Genomic DNA, 21,890 nt, shown 5'->3' with positions numbered 1-21,890 from the left:
TGCATCTTTAATAACTGATTCTAGCACCTTCCCTACTACCAACATCAGGCTAACTGGTCTAGTTTCCCAATTTCTCTCTTCTTTCCTTCTTAAAGAGTGGAGCTACGTTGGCCACCCTCCAATCCTCAGGAACTAATCCAGTATCCAAAGAGGTTTGAAACATTATCACCAACACATCGCATCCACTATTTCCTGGGCTACTTCCTTCAGCACTCTCAGATGCAGAGTATCCAGCCCCGGGGACTTATCCGCCTTTAATCCCTGCAATTTAACTAATACAACTTCTCGACTTACAATTATTTCCTTTAGTCCCTCCGTCACAATAGATCCCCGATCCTCAATAATTTCTTGTAGATTAATTATGTCTTCCTTGGTGAAGACAGAACTAAAATATTCATTCAAACAGACTCCCATACCCTCGTTCCCCATGATCAACTCACCCATTTCTGTCTGCAACGGACCCACATTTGTGTTAACTAACCTCTCTCTTAACTTATCTATAAAAACTTTTAGTCATTTTTTATGTTCCCTGCCAGCTTCCTCTCATAATCCCTTTTACCTTTTCTAATTAATCCTTTTGTCCTCCTCTGCAGAACTCTTGAATTTCTCCCAATCATCAGGGATATTATTCTTTTTGGCTAATTTGTAAGTTCCTCCTTTGGATTTGACACTCTCTCGGATCTCCCTCGTTAGCCACGGATGCCTACCCTCCTCGATTTATTCTTTGTACAAACTGGGATGAACATTTTCTGCACTTGCTCCAAGCTATCCTTAAATGACTGCCATTGCATTTCTACCGTTAGTCCTTTAAGTACCATTTGCCAATCTATTTTAGCCAATTCACATCTCATACCATTAAAGTTACCCCTCTTCAAGTTCAAAACCTTTGTATCCGTATCAACTCTGTCACATTCCATCCAAAAGAAGAATTCCACCCTATTGTGGTCACTCTTGCCCAAGGAGTTCCTCACAACAAGATTGCTAATTAACCTTTCTCCATTACTCAATACCCAGTCTAGAATGGCTTGTTCCCTCGTAGGTTCCTCAAGATGGTACTTAGAAAATCCCACATACATTCTAAGAAATCCTCTTCAACCTTACCAATTTAGTTCACCCAATCTACATGTAGATTAAAGTCACCCCTTACAACTGCTGTCCCTTTGTTGCACGCATTACCAATTTCCTTCATGACTCCTTCACTAACCTCACTGCTACTGTCAGGCGGCCTGTACCTGTACACTACTCCCACTAGTGTCTTCGTGTTTCACAGCTCTACCCATATGGATTCCACATCCTCTACACTGATGTCCTTCCTTTCTATGGCATTCAACTCTTCCCTAACCAACAAGGCTACTCCACCTCCTTTTCCATTCTGTCTATCCCTCCTGAATGTCGAGTAACCGTGAATGTTGAGCTCCCAGTCATGTTCCCCCGAAGCCACGTCTCTGTGATCCCAACTATATCATAGTTATTAATAGCTATCTCCACATTCAATTCGTCCACTTTATTACAAATGCTCCTTGCATTGAGACATGAAGCCTTCAGCCTTTCTTTAGCCACACTCTATCCCTTTTACTATTATGTAAATAAATAGCTCTTTTTGATTCTCTCTCTCACCCACCCAACCCCCCCCCCCCCCCCCCCACCACTTTTACTTGCCTGCCACTAATGCTTTTCACCTTGGTGCCCTTTGCCTCAATTCTCATTTTACATCCTCTGACTCTCTGGACTTGGTCCCATTCCCCTGCCACATTAGTTTAAACCTTCCCCAACAGCGCTAGCAAACAAACCCCCAACAACATTGGCGCTGGCCCTGCTCAGATGCAGACCGTCCTGTTTGTACCAGTCCCATGTGATTAATGCAATAAAGTGGTGGTTATGTAAATATCAATGATATTGCTGAATGGCAGAGGAGCCACAAAGGTTATTGCTTGTAATTCTTACCAATACATTAAAATCACACAAATATTTCTGATAATAGAGTACTCAAATAAAGGACCTTGACGTACTAAAAACTCAACAGACAACAACTGCATTTTACTAACCCAACATGCAAACAAAATTTTGGATCACTAAGCCTTTCAAGGTTCAATTTGGATTACAATCTGGCAGGAATAAAATTTAAGCACTTTCCAAATAAATAACAAAATAATTTGCCAAAAAGGACACTGAACCAAATACACGAATGTATTAGCTACAAATTCAAGTGCAGATAAACCCAGACATGCTTGCAAATTATTAAAGTCCACAGCGCTATAAAATTTTGGAAAATGAACAGAAGAGAATCAATAATATGTTGATGTCCTGTTACCAGGTTGTCTGGATCCATGCATAGTCTCATACTCAGAGTAATAAGTTTCAGAGCATTGCAGTGTGACAGCATCCAAATCAGGTTGCTCAGCAGAAGGAACTGTCAGAGAGGACTCCTGTGATGGACTCTGAAAAGATTTGCCATCATCACCATTGGTTTCAAATCCTGTGACAAAACAATGTTGTATTTTTTTTAAAATCTTCACTTTCATCAAATTACAAAAGCAATCCACCCCCACCCTTTCTCACCACCACCCCCCCAACCCCCGTTCTTTCCCAAATGCCTACAATATAACTTAATTGTGCAACGAGGCAAATTTCTGGCCACATTGTAGAATTTGCAGTTAGATAACTTGAATCAGGCAAACTTTTCAATGGAGGGAAATTAGAGCTCAATAATGTAGCTGGATCACTGTAGTCTAGTGCACAATTTGCACAAATTTTTCAAGTACAGGATGTAATTGAGAAAGCTAACATGTCATCGTATATTGCTGGAGGAACTAAATATGAAAAGAGGGGTATCTGGAACATTAAAACATTAAAAATGTTAAATATTACAAAATTTCAAACTCAATCCAAAGACGTATTATTTTATAAAACAGAAAAAATACAGAAAAAAAAATCTATCAATTTCCCTCCCCCCACCCCCCCACTCAACAAACAAAAACAGAATTAAAAGAGGGACAAGAAAACCACCACAGGAGTACTTAATTTTCAGATACCCAAAATATATAAATATTTCTAGAGACCTATAAGAGAAAGGGAATGTTCGAGATTCATTTAAATTTTAATTCCAATTTGTAAATATGGGATCCATATTTTCCAAAATGAATTATATTTATCTCTTAAATTATCAACAATTTTCTCAAGTGGAATACAATTCTGAACTTCTACATGCCATCTATCCATTCCCAAATCAATATCAGACTTCCAAGTTATAGCAATACATTTTCTAGCTATCACCAAAGCAATTTGAACAAATTTTACTTGATACATATTCAGTTTTAATTTAGGTTTAATCCCTCTAATATCTCCCAGTAAAAATATCATTGGATCCTGTGGGAATTTTACTCCAGTTATTCATTCTGATAAATTACCCATTTCAAGCCAAAAAGGTTCAATTGTGGAATCCTGCCAAGTTATATGTAAAAAAGTACCAACTTCTTGCCCACATTTAAAACATAAATCTGAAAAATAGTTCATATTATGTAACTTTTGTGGTGTTAAATGTAACTGATGAATGAAATTATATTGAACGAGCTGAATCTCACATTTATTGTACTTTTCATACTCTCTCTACATATCTGAATACATCGACATTCATCTATTTTCTTATTTAAATTTATGTTTTTATTTATGAATTTCTTTTCAAGCCTTTTGTAATAATTCATACATTTCTGAAATAAATTTCTTTACATCCCAATTACATAATAATTCTACTTCTGTCTCTGCTGGTAATACTAAAACTTGACCAAAAATTTCACAAATTTCATAATTTGCTAATAATAAAATTTTGTATTTTCCAATATTTTAAACTTTTCCTTCATTCTACTAAAATTAATACATTTCCTGGCTTCAAAACAGTCTAATTTTCTTAATACCACAAATTTTGCCAATTAAAAAAAATTACTTTCCATAAATTAAATGTTTCAGCTCTATTTGCTATTAACAATCTTGTATTCCATTTATCAGTAAAATGTTGTGAATCTGTTTCTCCTAGTTTATCAAGTGCTATATTGACCCATGCTGGAACATGATTTAAATCATACATTAATAGATCTCAACTGTGCTGCTTTATAATTCAAAATTAAGGAGCTGCAAAACTCCTAAATCATATTTCCACATCAATTTCTCCAAAGAAACCATAGCCATTTTCTAACACAAACATGCAATTCCTTAGAAAATGGCCATCTATATTCAATTACTTCCTTACATTTCTCAAAATCTCCATTAACTAAAGATATAATTTCACTTTTCTCCAATTAATTTTATAACCCAATATGTCTCCATATTCTTTTATTCTAATTTTTGTTGCAAAGGATTTAAAAGATCTGTTAAATAAATAAAAACATCAACTGCGAATTAATTTATTTTATATTCTTCTCACTTGACCTTAATACCCACAATCTTTGAATCCTGTCTTAGTAATTCAGCTAACGGTTCCAATGGACAACGGTGACAATGGACAACCTTGTCTACTTGATTTAGTTAATTCAAAAGATGTTGAAATCTGTCCATTTGTCACTATTTTTGTAATAGGTTTTTTTTATATACAACATTTTAACTCAATCTACATTTCTCTAAAACTTTAAAGAGGAAATCCCATTGTAATCTATAAAATGCCTTTTCATCATCCAAAGTCACTGCCACTCAGGTCTCCCTTTTTTGAACCAAATGTATCAAACTAAGAAGACTTGCTACATTATCTGCAGATTTTCACCCTTAACAAATCCAGTTTGATCCATATATATTAATTTTGGTAAATATTTTGCTAATCTAGTTTCTAATATTTTGGCTAATATTTTATAATCAACATTTAATAATGAAATTGGTTTATAAGACACTGGTTTCATTGGATCTCTTTTTTCAGAATTTTTCTAATAATTGCGATTAAAAAGGATTCCGGCAGAGAATACATCTTTAATGTATAATTTAATACCTCCATAATTGGAGGTATTAAAAGATCTTTAAATTTCTTATAAAATTCTCCTGGCAATGTTATTTTGCAAAAGAACTTATTACTACCTCTCTAATTTCCATTGCCATAAATACTACATCCAAATCTTTCTGTTCCCCATCATTCAAACTAGGCAAAGTAATTTGAGATAAAACCTTGTCAATCATTTTCATGTACTGATTCCAAATTATGTAATTCAGAATAAAATTCCTTAAATACATCATTTATTTCTTGGGATTTACATGAAATGGTCCCCGAAGGTTTTTTTTTTAAAACTGCACTAATCAATCAAACATTAAAAACACAAAGTACTGGCGAGGATTCCATCCACATATTGGAAGGATGTTATCTCAGAAGCAATTCAGAAGTTTTTGTAGACGAACCCAGGGAATTTCTTGAGGAAAAGGGTGTTAAGGTCACGTTTGAATCCACTGACCCGGTTGATATTAAAACACAAGATCATGATGGGTCTTTAGAAGACTTTCCTTGAAGAACCATCACAAAGAATTTTTTTCCTCATATGGTCAATCTTCAGAATGTTATTCCTTTAAAAGTAATAGAAGCAGAGCCTCTGAATATTTTTTTTTAAGATAAATACTTGATATATTCAGCCATGACCTTAGTAAATGGCCAGCAGGCCCACATGGCCTGTAGCTTGGAATTCATATTTGAATGCATTTTGCATACTGCACTCACATCTATCTGCCAGCATGTGCCATTGCTAAAGATATGACCATCCGGTACTAATCAAGCACAAGCTTAGACCTAAACGGTGCAAAGAAAACTTGAAGATAACATGAATGGACAGTAATGGTTTCAGAATTCCCAGTATTTGGGTGAAGTGAAATTTCTGCTCCATCAATGTTAGCTATACAACAAAAAGCATGACATATCTCAGTCCTAAAAGATGACAGCTAAAAATTGGTCTGACAGGTTTTAAATAACTGGAGTATTCCATACCTTCTGGACAAGCTTCAGGAGCCCCCAGTTGTTCTTCCCAAACTTCACAGGCATTGTTTGTAGCAGCATCCAGATCTAGTACATGATTTGCCCATACTTTAGCATTGGGGTTCAACTCTGAAACCTTCACAGACTCCTGCCAAAAATGAACAAATGTGAAATATCAGCAAAAGAAATTGATTAAAAACTGGAGAGGCAACCAAACCCTTGGCTAAAGAAACAAGATTCCAAATGACAAGAGACTTGTTGGGGAGAAACATAGCATGGCAAATAGAAGCCAAAATTCCAGATAACAGACCTGATCCAGGAAGATCCAACTCATCTATTACAAATGCCTCAAATCAAACTCTACCATCATGGTTTCTGTAGATTTATGCCAAAATCTGAGCAATGTTTCATATGTCCAGATGAATATTGATTAACCTCAAAAATTAATCCATTTTCAGTTAATATTTATTTGCTCTTTGAAGTGCTGGCAAAAGAAGCAATTTTCCAGTACTGTGCTTTTCAATCATGAATACTTTGTCTCAATTTCAAAAGTGGGCAGACTTCTCAAAATGCCTGACATATGAGGGGTGCTTGAACACTATTTTTCTTGCTATCCACTTATCTTTTCTAAAAATATACCCTAAACTCATTAGATAAACATTTTCTGGTATCACTTCCCTCTTAAAACATGTAGCCAATGTTAAACATGATGAACAAAATTTTGTCAACATGCCATAAAACAATATGGTCCACTAAAAATATCTGCATTTTACTTTCAGTAAGGTCCATTTGAAGTCATCTTGCAATAACTCACTAATGCACATTGATCTGTTTTACCATTCCTGTCCTCCTAGTATAGTAGAATCCCCATTATCCGGAATCCAATCAACTGGAAACTCAAGCAATATCCAAAAACAAATAAATAAGTAAATAAGACGAGGCGGATGGGCCCCATGGTGGAGCGCTGCATCTTCGTTGGACATGCGCAGATTTACCCTGCTGAGCAAGCAATGCCTTTTAATGTACGTGCATTCTTTTTGCTGTGGCCACTTGGGTTGGTGAGCTGGATTGTCATCATGACGAAGGAGTGCCGAGAGCCTGACCAGAATACTTGCGTGGAGGTGAATTAGGTTGTCAGCGCGAGGAAGATGCGCCATGGGCTTCACTGGGACACGAGTTGGAATCAGCAGAATGGAGATAACATATGGAGGGGGAAGGTGGTAGCAGTGTTGAGGGTGCTGTGCTAGTGTGCCTTTATGGCAAAATGAAGTTAACAAACCTTGTGCAGTATGTACATGACAAAGGAATCTTAAATATCAACATCATGTCATTGGTATCCAAGATGCATTCTCATGTTATTTTGTAATATACAAAGAATGGCAAAATTACATTTCCACCAAGTGCTCCAATATGACTTTAAACATTTGCGAGTGATACACAATTTCTTGCTGCTTCAAGTGCAAGTTCTGAACATCTAGCTCTTGGTACTTTTTCCACCATTTGAATCCTCTTGCTCAGGGTGCAAACATTTAGTGTTCAAGGTCCACTGACAAAAAAAAAGTCCACTGACAAGATTTTGAGATCACTACTTTTTTCTCTCCCCCCCACCCCGCCTTATTAAGATACAGTACGTTTTCCTGTATCCAAAACGCTTGGGACCAAACTTTTTTCAGTTATTGGAACAATGGCTTTAAACAGCTAAGTTGCATCAGCAGAATACTTGTATCAGAAGTTAAACAGCAAAAAAAAACAATGACAGGCTTTGAGTATGAAATACTGTTTAATATGTACCAAAAAAAAAGGATCTCAGCCTACAAAATAAAATAAATGCAGCACCAAACACTAGAAATTCTCCTCAATGGCTTCTTCAAATGTTTCCTCCAGTGTCATCTGCCTCATTAACAATGATTTTTGTCTTAGAAATCTCTGATTTTATAAACTGACCTTATTTCTTATTGTTATGAATGTTGTTCAAGAAAGTGTTTGCACATACACATTTCTCTGATTGATCACATGGTTGAAGTCACATTTGAGGGAAGGTACATGAACAAAAAAAGTTTGGTTTTTGGATCTTTTCTGTATTCAGAACTTCAAATATGGGTAAATGTACTGCATGACAACTTTACTCCCTTCTCAAATTTACCATCCTTTTCCACTTTCCAAGGCCAACTGTTTCTCAGATCCATCTTGAAATTATCAAAGTAAAATCATTCAAGAAATATTCAACTTTCCTGATAGCATTAATTAAAAAAACAGATTATGTGCCTCATGGATTTTTAAAAATATCTATACTTACACTTGGAATCTGCAGTTTTCTGCTTGTTATTTTGTAAGCTTCTTAATCTGCATCCCACCCCCCCCACCATATTTCATTTTTTTTTCCCCTTGAGTATCAACTTTCAACATTTCACCTTTCAGCATTCATTTCACCTTTGATTAACAAATTTGCTTTTCTCCTCATAAACCAAGGAGTAAACCATACTTAGTCACAGTGGTAATTCTGCACTAATGTGCCATGAAACAAAGTTACAGTGGAATCACAGACGAGGCAACACCCATGTGCTAAAATTAACCCTTTAAGGCAGTTAAAGATTCATGTGCTCCTGTCACTCATCTTCATTGAACTTCGCTTTTCAACATTAATGTTACTGATTTTGTAAGTGTGCTCATTTATTTTGCAACTGAGTTATCAGTAAAACCACAAGACTACAAAGGTCAACAGCAGAATTTAAACAACTGGATCCCAGATTTAATAATTAATTTTCCCAGTTTCCCAGTATCCCTGGATACACTTGTGGAACTAAATTATGGTAAGTGGTTTTAAACAAGTCTGCAGACACTGTGACTGTAGTGTACATAAGAATGTGGGCACAAGTGTAGCACCCCTACAGTCACAGGGTTAGGTGGTAAGGGTATTACTTCTTGGAAATCGGTTCTTTCAAATGCTAGTGCTGTAGCAGTAGCTACAAGGAGCAAAATTGAAAGAAACCACAAGATGAGGTGAGTTTCAGTTTCAACTGTTTTTTGAAAGACCGTGCTCCACTTTTTAAAGAGGTGAGTGCGAGACCCGTCCCCAAGTCGGCTGTGATGTCACGACGCAGCTGTAAAGCGTATGCGATGGCAGAGGCCACAAGGATTCCCTGAACCCGACAGCACCATCTAAACGCGGCTGCTCTGCTACCGCAGCCATCACATGGAGAACCGGTTTGCCTGCGCCACGATGTGCGGAGCCATACAACCCTCCACCCCCCAGCCATTTTATTGGCTGTGCAGTAATGACCGGTTGACTGAGGTCCAAGTGCGTTGCTTTTAGCATGTCTGCTGTGAACAGCTCCTCTTTGCCCCCAATGTCCAGAGTGAAAGTCTTGCCTGACTGGCGTTGGACCTTGTATGGGACTTGATAAGGCCGTTGGAGGAGAGCTGGGTGCGGGCCGCACCGAATGAACACAAAGTCAGCAGTGAATAAGTCTTTGGGGATGCATGCCGGTCGGTTGCCGTGGTGGGAGGGAGGGGGGTGCAAACGAAGCCAGTCCGTCCCGCAAGTCCTGTTGCAATGCCCTTTTTTCGGTGCCCAAGTCAGGAGTCGGGGAGAAAAACTCACTGAGTAGGGATAGGGTGTGCCAAAGACCAGTTCCACGGAGGATGCCTTCAAGTTCTCCTTGGGTGCCATCCTGATGCCCAGCAGGACCCAGGGAACTCGTCCACTTAATTGGGGCCGTCTAGCCAAGCCCTGAAGGCCGATTTTAAGTGGCGGTTGAAACAATCCACGAGCCCTTTGGCCTGAGGGTGATAGTTGGTTGGGTGATCCAGCTTGATGCCCAGAAGAGTTGCAAGTTGTGTCCAGAGCGCAGGTGTGAACTGTACACCTCTGTCACTGGTCACGTGTGCTGGCACCCCAAACCTCACGATCTAATGGGTTAGCAGGGCCCTGGCACAGGAGTCACTAAATCTGCCACCCATGATTTCATAATATGATACAAAATTGCATTTAGTCTGGATTGGCCTCCAGCGTTCCCGTATCCTCTGCATCCACACAGACCACCAGCAACCCAAGCTCCAGATCCAAATCTTTGACATGATCTGAAAGCCTCCAATGCCTGAGGCACCTTGGTAGCCCCTCCTATCCTTACATCCCAGTTCCAATACCTGGTACCCCTGCAACCAGTCTTGAGCTGGTCTCCAGATCTCTCCTTGCTCATAGCAGCATCTCCAACCTGATTTTGTTAAACAACTCTGCAGACACTGTGCTTGTAGTTCAATACACAAAAGTGCCGGGGAAACTCAGAAGACAAAACACACCACCTGAGCACTTTGTCAAGGTATGCAAAAAAAGCAGGCAGGTGCCCAAATAAAATGGAGGCGGGAGGGAAAATTGAAGGAGCATAGGTCCACAGGCAAGAGGTCATAGTTTGATATGGCTGGGATTGTAGAAGAGAAAAAAGTGAGGGGAGTGGATAATTCTCTGAATGGAAGGAAGGGGGTGGGAGCTTAACTGAAACCAGAGAAGCTGATGTTAATGTCATCAGGTTGCCCAGATGAAATATTAGGCATTGTTCCTCCAATTTGCAGATGGCAACAGTTTGGTAGTGCACGAGTCCATGGACTGACATTGGCATGGGAATGGGGTACAGAATTGAAAAGGTAAAGGTTCTATTATTGTCATGTAATATTACATTTAGAATGCAATATACATGAAATTCTTTTACTTTGGTCTCCCTTAAGGCAGACAGTCACCACTTTGTCCAGTGTCCCTCAGAAACCTACAACATCTGGTGTTCCTCGACAGTCTCCCCTCCAAGCCCTGACCAGGCCTCAGCCTGCTTAGCTTCCAAGATCAGACAATCTCAGGTGTATTCAGCCTTCTGGTTAGCCACTGCAAGATCCCCGCTGTGGCAGCACAGGGCAAAGGTGCTGAACGAAAAGATTTTCAAGTCTACGTCCAGTCTCTCTGATGTTAAGGAGGCCAAAATGAGATCACTGGATGCAGTAGATGAACACTGCAGATTCACAAGTGTTGCTTCGCTTGGAAGGGCTGTTTGGTGCCCCAAATGTGGCGAGGGAGGAAATGCAGGCACGTGCAGAAGGTGACAGCAGTAAGTACCAAGAGGGCAAGTAATGGAAAGGGATAAGTGGACAAGGGAGTCACGGAGAGAGTGGTTCCTGTGGAAGGTAGAGAGGGAAGGAGAGAGAAGATGTGTTTGGTGTTGGGCTAATGTTGGAGGTGGCAGAAATTGCGGTGGAGATGTTAGATGCAGAGATTGATGCCTTGCAACTATCTCCATGCAAGGGTCTGACAGGAAACATCCCATTTAAGTTTCAGACAAAATAACACAAACGTTCACCAGAATTAATTTGTTGTGCATTCAACAAGAACAAATTGCCTGATGCTTTTTGTCATAGTCCTAGCATCAAACTTAGAGTTGAATTGACCAAGCAGGCCTCAAGGAATCAACAAGCCTTGGATGCAATTTTTATTTTGAACCATGAACAGATACCTCGTTTCTACAGTCCCAGTTAGATGCCCCTTGTTCTTTTGAGGAAAGCCAATTACTGTTAGAGTGTAGAGAAACAATCTGAGCAATGTGTGCAACTCTGGTTGATCATTACAGGAAGGATGTAAAGGTTGAAAGGATACAGAAGAGATTTAACGGTAATGTTGCTCATCAGGAGAGGTTGGACAAACATGGATTGTTTTCTTTGGATAGGAGGCTGAAGGGAAACATTGTCAAAGAACAAAATTATGAGAAACCTTGGTTCCAACAGACAGAATTTTTCCCCACGTTAAAGAGATTAGGGAAAAGCTTAAAGGAAATATGTGCGATGCTAATGGTAGGTGCCAGGAGAAGTGGCAGAAATAGATATGACAGTAGAGTTCAAGAGGGTTTTAGATCGATATGAACCTGCATCAAAGAGGGGTGTATCACAGTTTTCATTCAATTTGGACATCACGTTCAGCAGACATCACAAGACGAAGGGGTTATTCCTATGCTACCCTGTTCTACGTTTAATTAGCCACCCCCCCATAACCAGCAATGTGGTGTGGCCAAATAATCCTTTCATTCTTCTGTTGTGCAAGTGTAAGTGAAAAATATTGGCCAGTTTACCAAGCACAACTCCAATGCTTTCTTTGTCATGGCATCTTCAACGCCAGAGAAAATATTCAAAGCCTGTTTTGAATAATTTCAGGCACCTCATCCAACCTGGTCAACTGCAGTGTTCAAAATGCAGTCTGCCTCACACGAGACACAAAATGCAAATTAGGACACCACTTTGTTGAGTGCCTCATGCTCCACCTGGAACTCCTAATTGTCAGCCATTTTAATTCCTCATCCTTTAATTCTCAAACATGCTCAAACTTGAAGAATATTCTGTAAAGACACGACTTCAAGAAAATCCCGCAGATGCCAGGGTCAAATGCAATACACGAATGCTGGAGAAGCTCAACAGGTTAGACAGCATCCATGAGAAGGATAACTGATCCCTTAGTTAGGAATAAAAAGCACCCAGTTACTAGAAAAAGGTGTGAGTGGGTAAGAAGGAAAGGAGAAAAAAAATCTCTCAGTTTGTATCCAATCTTCTCAACATAGAGGACGTATTGGGAGAATTGGATGCAGTAAATCACACATGTCAAACTCTGGCCCGATATAATTATATTTGGCCCGCAAGATCATTTCAAAAATGTATTAGAGGTGGCCCGCTGGCCGCCGCGCCAGTATAGCGCATGCACAGTAATACAACAAATCCCAGAATGCATTGGCGTCAGCCTGCTAATCGCCCCCACCTCCTCTGTTTACATTGCAGGGTCTCACCGTGGACTCTGGTTTTGGGGCCTGGCCGGTGTCAGGTAAAGCCAAGGCCGCTTCCCAGCGCCCGGAACTGGAGGCCTCGGGCCTGACCTCGCCAGGACCGTTGACCACTCCCCCTCCTCCCCCTCCCTGCCGCAGGCCGATCCGCGACTCACGGTGACGGGGCAGCTGATCCGCCGAGATGCCGCCCTGCAGCAAGAGCCGATGCCCCCGCACTGTCGTTGTCCAACCCGATCGCCCGCAAACCCCGCCCTCCCGCACACAGGCCTGAGTAAGGATTATGAACTTTAATCTCAGGATAAAAGAATCTTTCAATAGTTTCATGTCACAGTGATAAATATATTCCTGGTTAAAAATGGTCCTGCACCTGGATACAAGCTCATTAGGCATAAAACTTGAAAAGTGTGTAAATCAAAGGATATCTGTACCAATGGAAAAAAGGCATGGCAAATAACCCTGCTAGAGTTCATGCCCACAATCAGTCACCCATTTGATTGTTTCAGGAATCATGTTATTCTCCCACATTCTCAATAGCCCTCAGATTTTACTATTCGACAGCACACTAGCAACATTTGACAAATCCTCTAGAGAAATATTATTTATTGAATATTTTATTTCTCATTTGTTAATGCTTCTGGAAAGAGTTTATCCAAAACTATTATTAAACATTTTAATAAGAAAAAGTTTAACATTACATATGTTGAAAGAAGAGAAAACATGCAGATGTTGTTGAAAATTTTCAATATTTAGTTCGGCCCTCGACTTAGTCCAAGTTTTTAATTTTGGCCGTCCGTGAATTTGAGTTTGACACCCCTGCAGTAAATGATCTAACCACAAGTGTTGTTTTCACAAGATATACAATTGGAAAAGAGGTAGGCCACTCAGCCCATCAAGTCAGCTCTGACTTAGAAGGAATGTTTGAGACCCCAAATGGTTGTGGGGGAGGTAGTATATATGCAAACACAGCATTTCCTGCAATAACAGACGTAGGTACCAAGGGGGCAATTCATTGGAAAGATGAGTGAACAAGGGAATCTAGGAGGGAGTGGAGAAATAGATGCACCGGGTGATGCAATCATGTTGTAGGTGGCATAAATTGCAGAGATTTATTGGTTGCAGAGGTTGGAGATGTGGTAGATTAGGACAAGAAGAATCCTGTCCTTGTGCATCTCAGGGCAGAAGGGGCCAGGAAAACAAGGGTGAGGGCTATATTAATGCAAGGAAGCTTGCATCGCCACAGTATGAACAATTAATTTTTCAATTCCAGACAGCCCCAACCCTGACCAAGTCACAATAATTCCATCTCTTTTCCTGGCCCATACCAGTATTTGGTTTTCACTCAACACCTCTTTTTGCCACAAGCCCCCACCACCCCCCAGATGGTTTCCTATCCTACCTCTTACACCTTCATTATTCCTGCATCGAATTAACTCTCCTCTCCCACCTTTTACTTACAACCGCCCCCCCTCCCCCGACCCCCAACCCAAAATCTCCAAAAATCTCAATCCAAAAATTCTGGTCGTTCATTTCTGACCAGGGATGCTGCCTGACCTATCAACTCCCTTAATCTCTCCTGTTTGCTCAGTGTCTTTGAATAGTGACTCTTCGATGAAATGCTTCCACAATTTTGCAGAGGATGGGTGACAGATTTGATTTTAATTTACAAATTCAGTAAATTCTGATAATGGTGTAAATTTTGTTTCATCAGGCCCAATTCATTCAAGACTCCAAAATCAAGAGCTTGTTCAATTTAACTTATAAGATTTAACTGATCCAAAAATGCAATTGATAATTGGTATCAATTATACCAATAATTGATATTCCAAATCTATTTGGGATTCAAATAGCATCCTTATGATTCAAATAGCACAGCAACACCCGTAACTTACCAGTGGGGCACTGTCGACAACCTCTTGGACTTGCTGCACCTGCGGTTCAGCCACAATTTTAGTGTCCTGGTCAGAAGTCATGAGCCGTCTGCTTTCTGGCTCCGTAGAGAGAATTTTGCTTGTCAAAGAATCTGTGAATAAAAGCATCTATAAGCAATTGTCTCAAGTTTGCAAGTATATTCAAAGAATCAATCCTCGTTAATATTCATTTCTGCACAACAGCCAAAAAATGAACAAGAGACCCAATGAAACTTTAACGACCAATAAATATTTATTCAAGAATAGATTTCTTGTGCCACACTCTAGATCAGATTGTAAAGGCTTATGGTTAGCTAGGCATTGATGAATTGCTTTCTCTTGCTATTAAGATGGTAATGATAAAATTAAAATATTCAGAATTGACAAAGATATTAAAAAAATCATACTGCCAAGTGCAATTCTCACTGCAAGTTACAAAAGCAGACTATAAATTGTCTGTAACCTTGAAAATCTGCAGATGTTGAGGTTTAGTGAAGTACACAACAGTGTGAGGGGAACTCAGCAAGTCACAAAGCATCCACAGAAAATAAAAGGCAATCCACGAGGGCTAAAAATCAAACATGAATAAAAAGGTGGGGGTAGGGGGGAAAAGGAGAGGAGCAAGGGTTAAAAGGCAAGAGGTAATAGATGAATACATGAGGGAAGGTAGAAACAAAAGCTGAGATTTGATGGGGAGAGAGAGAGAGAGAGAGAGAGAGAGAGAGAGAGAGTCTAAGGAGGGGAGCTCTCTGATGGAAAGGAAGGACATGGGAAGTTGGAAGAAAGACGGAGGGGGGAAAGAGAGGGTTGAAGGAAATTGTAGGTTGACATCAATATTGTCTAGTTAGTCACTACCAAGGCGGAAAACGAGGTGCTGTTCTACAAGGTTTTGATCGAAAAATTAATTAAAAATCAGAGTCTAGAATTCTGCTGGTATGAGCAATGATATCCAGAATGATGCCAACATACTTAAGCAACCAGTGCTGCAAAAAAACAAGATACAAAAATATTCCTCTTGTAAAACAAATGCTTCAAATGGAACTTAAGTCAGAATCAAAAGCTATTGTCATGTACATGTCAAGTTGTTGTATTGCAGCAGCGTTACGGTGCAAATATTGGTACAAATTATATTTCAAAAATAAATACTGCAAGGGAAGTGAGGGAGTGACTTTTGTTCATTGTCCATTCAGAAATCTGATGGCAGAGGGGAAGAAGCTGTCCTTGTGTCACTGGGTGCTCATCTTCAGGCTGCTGTACCTTTTTCCTGATGGAAGCAGAGTGAAGAAGTCATGGCCTGGGTGGTGAGTGTCCTTGAGGTTAGAGGCTGCTTTCTTGAAACATCACCTCGAAGTCATCCTCAGTGGATAGAAGACGGGGGCCCATGATGTCACTGGCTGAGTTAACAACTCTCTGGAGTTTTTTCCTATCCTGTGCATTGGTACCTCCATACCAGACCATGATGCACCAGACAGAATGCTCTCCACAGTACACCTGGAGAAGTTTGAGTCTTCAGAGACATAACAAAATAATACCCTTCTCTACATTAAGCGACCTTTCTTCATAAACCCTCCATATACCCCATTTGAACTGCAAAACGATAAAATACTGCTCACAACTGAAGAATCCACTGAACAAACGATCCTACTATGACAATTTATAAATGAAACTGAAAATCAGGGCTGCTAAGGTTAACGTAACGCTGAAGGAAATATTAAAATTATTGTTATTCCTCAGCACTCCTTATAGACTATGTTCCTTTCTAATATTTTTTCCTTTTATTATTAAGACAAACAGAGGGGGTTTAAACTACAGATTATGGATCATATCACAGAACAAGATCAAATCAGAGAATTATAAAATGTATCATTTGTGTAATTTTTGTAATCAATATTATTTTGCACACAGTACAAGTTATGATTTAATTGTATAATTATTGTTAGAGTTTGATGTCTTGAATTAAATAAGTTATGTAATAATTAGTTATGCTTCTAATTTATATGACTATGTATATGATATGATTATATTTACGTTATGTTATTCTTCAATCTGAGGCGTCTGCAAGCTCACACCAAGTCACAAGAGCAACTTGTCCGTGAACTACTCTTTGCAGACGCCGCCGCTTTAGTTGCCCATTCAGAGCCAGCTCTTCACCGCTTGATGTCCTGTTTTGCAGAAACTGCCAAAATGTTTGGCCTGGAAGTCAGCCTGAAGAAAACTGAGGTCCTCCATCAGCCAGCCCCCCCCACATCTCCATCGGGCACACAAAACTCAAAACGGTCAACCAGTTTACCTATCTTGGCTGACCATTTCATCGGATGCAAGGATCGACAACGAGATAGACAACAGACTCGCCAAGGCAAATAGCGCCTTTGGAAGACGACACAAAAGAGTCTGGAAAAACAACCAACTGAAAAACCTCAAAGATTAGAGTATACAGAGCCGTTGTCATACCCACACTCCTGTTCGGCTCCGAATCATGGGTCCTCTACCGGCATCACCTACGGCTCCTAGAACGCTTCCACCAGCTTTTTCTCCGCTACATCCTCAACATTCATTGGAGCGACTTCATCTCCAACATCGAAGTACTTGAGATGGCAGAGGCCGACAGCATCGAATCCACACTGCTGAAGATCCAACTGCGCTGGGTAGGTCACGTCTCCAGAATGGAGGACCATCGGCTTCCCAAGATCGTATTACATGGCGAGCTCTCCACTGGCCATCGAGAGAGGTGCACCAAAGAAGAGGTACAAGGACTGCCTAAAGAAATCTCTTGGTGCCTGCCACATTGACCACCGCCAGTGGGCTGATATCGCCTCAAACCATGCATCTTGGCGCCTCACAGTTCGGCGGGCAGCAACCTCCTTTGAAGACCGCAGAGCCCACCTCACTGACAAAAGACAAAGGAGGAAAAACCCAATACCCAACCCCAACCAACCAATTTTCCCCTGCAACTGCTGCAACCGTGTTTGCCTGTCCCGGATCGGACTTGTCAGCCACAAACGAGCCTGCAGCTGACGTGGACATTACCCCTCCATAAATCTTTGTCTGCGAAGCCAAGCCAAAGAAAAGAAAGAAAGATTTACGTTATCATTAGTATACCTTGTGTAAAGGGTTTTTGATGAACTCAATAATATGATTTAAAAAGAACACGTTCCTTTCAAATTCAGTTAAAAAAAAACCAGTATCTGGCACCTATAAGGGTGGGTAGCTGCTGGCAAGTGAATTTGACAGTTACTTGAGATGACACATTGTATGGATTAGTGTGAACTAATTTTTAATATTTTTTACCTATTTATTTTCCACCACTTTTTGCCGGTTTCTTGAGTCTCCTGGTTGCTTGAATTCTGAATAATGGGGACTTTACTGTACATTTTAGCACCTCATCTTAAATCATAAATATGATCATCACGACGAACATTTATTCCCCACTCATCCTGCTGTCAAGGAAGCCTGCTTGAATTTGCACATGCATGTTGTTCAAAGAATCAATTATACAGAAACTATTAATATTAAATTAACTGCTGAAAATTCTCAGCTATTCAGATCGCATCTGTGAAACAAGTAACAGCTGATTATTTTTCTTTTTAAAATATTGACATACAGCATGGTAACAGGCCCTTTCAGCGCACAAGCCCGTGCTGCTCAATTACAGCCCCAGTACATTTTTGAACAATGGGAGGAAATCCTCACAACCGGGGAGATAACACCAACTCCTTACACACAGCACCGGATTTGAACCCATCGCTGGTATCATAAAAGCATTGCGCAAATCACTACGTTGACCATGCCGCCCTTGAAGGCCCTTGAGAATTTTGTGTAGTATAATTTACCGTTATACTCAGTTTTCCCAAGTATACTGATATTTTGTAAATCTGAAATTTTAACTAGTTTCCAAATAATCTCCATTGGTTTCTTAAAAATATTTCTTTTTTTTAAACTTTTAGAGAAATTATGGATTAAATGAAAATGAGCAACCATGATACCAAACTAAGAGACAAAACATGAGTGCTGGGAAACGAGTGTTGTAGAGCAGTGGTTTTCAAACTGCCCCCCATACTCCAATTCCACCTTAAGCAATCCCTATGCCATCGGTGCTCTGTGATTAGTAAGAGACTGCTTAAGGTGGTATGTGAGTGGGAAGGGAAGGTTGAGAATCACTGCTCTGGACCCAATTATTACTGAAATATATTGTTTAAGAAACACTGTCATTGGGCCAATTTCCTTTCGAGTTATGAAACATTCACATAATGAGTCAATTAGGTCCAATTAAAACAATAGTTTTCAAACTTTCTTTGCACTCACATATCACCTTAAGCAATCCCTTACTAATCACAGAGCACCTATGGCATATTGTGGAATGTGAGTTGGGGCGGGTGCAGTTTAAAAACCACTGGTATAAATCATCCTCTGGATTCCATCAAGATCCCTGCTATCAATTTGGAGCTCCCCAGGTCGCAGAGGATCTGATTGATGGCAATCTGACTTCTACACAAAGTATTCCAAAATACATTCCCAAAAGCATTTTTCATGGCATTTGTTTTGTCTGGATTCAGTACATATTCCATTAATTAATCAATAACAGGTAGAGTTCAGATGAATGCATGATGAAATGAAATGATAGCAAGTGTATGTAAAGTGATACATCCAGTACAAGTAGCCAGAAACATTTTCTGCAGCTTGTAGCAAATTTGGTTCACCACCTGCTCTCAAGAACTGAGCCCTCATTTAACCCAAGAACTGCCTACACATTTAAATTGCAGATGACTAAAAGAGAAAATAAAAGCAAATTGGCTGATGGATAGTCCACATATGGTAGATCATATTCAATGTAAAAAAAAAAGATCAAGTTCTGGTGGGAGAAGTAACAAATCTATTTTCAGGAAAGATCTACAAACATTTTATTCACAGGATCACAACCTAGACTATTAACCTTGACCAGTGGTTTTCAAAATACCCTCCCCCCCATACCACCTTAAGTATTCCCCAATGCCTTAAGTGCTCTGATTAGTAAGGGATTGCTTAAGGTGGTATGTGAGAAGGAAGAAAATCATACCTTGACTCGTTATGTGCATGGTTTTATAATTCAAAAGGAAATGGGCCAATGAGAATTTTTCTTCAAGCAAAATATTTCAGTAACAATTGGGTCTAGAGCAGTGATTCTCAACCTTCCCTTCCCACTTGCATACCACCTTAAGGAATCCCTTACTAATCACAGAGTACTTATGGCATAGGGATTGCTAATGGTGGAATGAGAGTTTTGGGGGGGGGCAGTTTGAAAACCACTGATCTAGACTATAGGAGCCATTTGGATGTTATGCCAAACCTGCACAAAACCATGGCTTGCCCTAGATTAAATGCTGACCCAATTCTGGGCACTACACTCTGAAAATTGTGGAAGGGGCAATAAAGTTAAGTGTATGAATAGAAGAGGCTATCTGGAAAATAAAGATCAAAAATACAGGCAAGTATTGAGGTAGAACCTCTGCCTGGGTCTTGCTGAATTGTGCTTCAAGCTTAATAAATTAATGACAAGCCTTTTCTTAGGGATGCTTCTGCTCAAAGGAAATGACAGTTCCTTCAAATGATGAAGGGCACATAGAGAAAAGTAGTTCAAATGAGTTGATAGCAAGTCGAGGTTGAACAGTCACTGAGTCAGTCATATGCTTGGAACTGGCTCTTGGGCCTAACTTGTTCACGATGTTGCCACAAAATTGGCATCAAGGCAACTCTTGTCTGCTTTTGGTTCCTATCATTCCAAATCCTTTTTTTCTATTTATCTGTCCAAATGTATTTAATGGAATAATTGCAGGCACTTCTATAGTTTCTTTTGAAAGTTTGCTCCAGCAACTGGTGACACTGAGTGAAGTGTCTATGTCAAGGCATCCACAATTTCCTCCCTAGTTTTCAGCAATGTCTGAGGATGCATTGGTTATGCTTCAAAACACCACCTCCATGGTATTCAGCATATGGCCCTGGATATGACAACTGACTTGCTTCACTTCCCTAGCATTCACCATCTTCTCCACAGGAAAGACCAATGATGCATGTACATGTCATCTTTTAGCCCTTATGATATTCCCTCATTTCCTACTTAAGTGCAGTCCAAGGGATCTGCTTGATCCAGGTTGCTTAAAAGTGAGAACTCTTTGCTGACCAGAGCCTTATTATTCTTTGTCAACTTGGATTTCCTAAACTTGCCAGGCTTGCTCTTCACCTCACAAGAAATGCCACTGAACTCTTGCCATCTCTCTTTTCATCATCTCCCATTTGCCAGCCACCACCTTACCCTGCAAACAGCCTCTTCCAATTAACCCGAGAGCTCCTGTCTAATCAACTGTCCTATCCTCTTCATAACCATTTCAAAACGTATGGAGTTAACACTCAACTGTCCCAAAGTGCTCCCACTTTAAGACTCAAGTCACTTGTATCGTTCTCCAAGAGGAGGTCCAATGTTGTGCCCTCTCTTTTAATGGGCACAACAACAGACATCAAAATATTAATTTATGAAGCTTTCTTGGACACACAAATTCCATCCCTTCCAAGCCCTTTCCTCCATGGTCAAAATCTCCCAGTAATACTATCCTATTATTCTGTGATCTCATGACACATCTATTCCTTCAATTCCTGTTGACTCTATTATAGTCCCATCAAAATTATGTTTCTTTGTTATGAAGTCTGATCCATACAAAACTTAATAGATATAAAACCAGAGGTTTTATTGAGTAAAGAAGGAAGAAAAGCTAAAGCTCTGTGCAGAATGAACAAATTGTGTACTAGTTTAGTGTATTTTAAGTATCAAGACAGTTTTTAAAAGAGTAAATGTTGATCAACTTGTTCTTTCACACAGAAGTTACACAAATAAATATTAAATTAGGTCTTAAATTACAATACATGAATATTGCAGATTCTCCATAAAATTGTTACAAAACATAGAACCACAGCAAGGAAATCGGCTCTTATGGCCCAAGATAACAAACCTCTGCCCCCACCCCCCTTCCCCCTTAACGTTTAGCCTCAAACTTGAGATTTCCAACAGGGGGAAAGGACTGCCTCCTTTTCCTATGTTTCTCAATATTATATACTTGAATCACATCACTCCACAGCCCATGGAGTGCCAGAGAAAACAATTTAAGTTTGTCCAACCACTCCTGGGAGCAAACACTGATCCGATCATCACCTGGGAGGCAACTCCAGCCCCCTCTCGAAAATCTCCCTATTTATTCTATAATACACACAATGAAA

At 39.9% G+C, this 21,890-nt stretch overlaps 1 protein-coding gene across 5 annotated transcripts in view; it reads right to left on the bottom strand.

Annotated features, from left to right (window-relative positions):
* larp4b (La ribonucleoprotein 4B) overlaps nucleotides 1-21,890 on the bottom strand; it is a 108,085-nt gene that overhangs the window by 57,001 nt on the left and 29,194 nt on the right. For 4 of the 5 annotated variants that reach the window (XM_069914701.1, XM_069914700.1, XM_069914703.1 and 1 more), the window contains exons 2-4: nucleotides 14,631-14,761; nucleotides 5,948-6,083; nucleotides 2,312-2,476 (exon numbers count right to left, since the gene is read on the bottom strand). In XM_069914701.1, the coding sequence (XP_069770802.1) occupies nucleotides 2,312-2,476; nucleotides 5,948-6,083; nucleotides 14,631-14,711 (382 nt within the window). In that variant the 5' untranslated portion in view covers nucleotides 14,712-14,761. The remainder of the gene's footprint in view (nucleotides 1-2,311; nucleotides 2,477-5,947; nucleotides 6,084-14,630; nucleotides 14,762-21,890) is intronic. The other variant, XM_069914702.1, reaches the window with a different exon arrangement.

Source organism: Narcine bancroftii, chromosome 1 (assembly GCF_036971445.1).
Source record: "Narcine bancroftii isolate sNarBan1 chromosome 1, sNarBan1.hap1, whole genome shotgun sequence".
Taxonomy (NCBI): domain Eukaryota; kingdom Metazoa; phylum Chordata; class Chondrichthyes; order Torpediniformes; family Narcinidae; genus Narcine; species Narcine bancroftii.
This window is presented reverse-complemented; position numbering and strand designations above follow the sequence as displayed.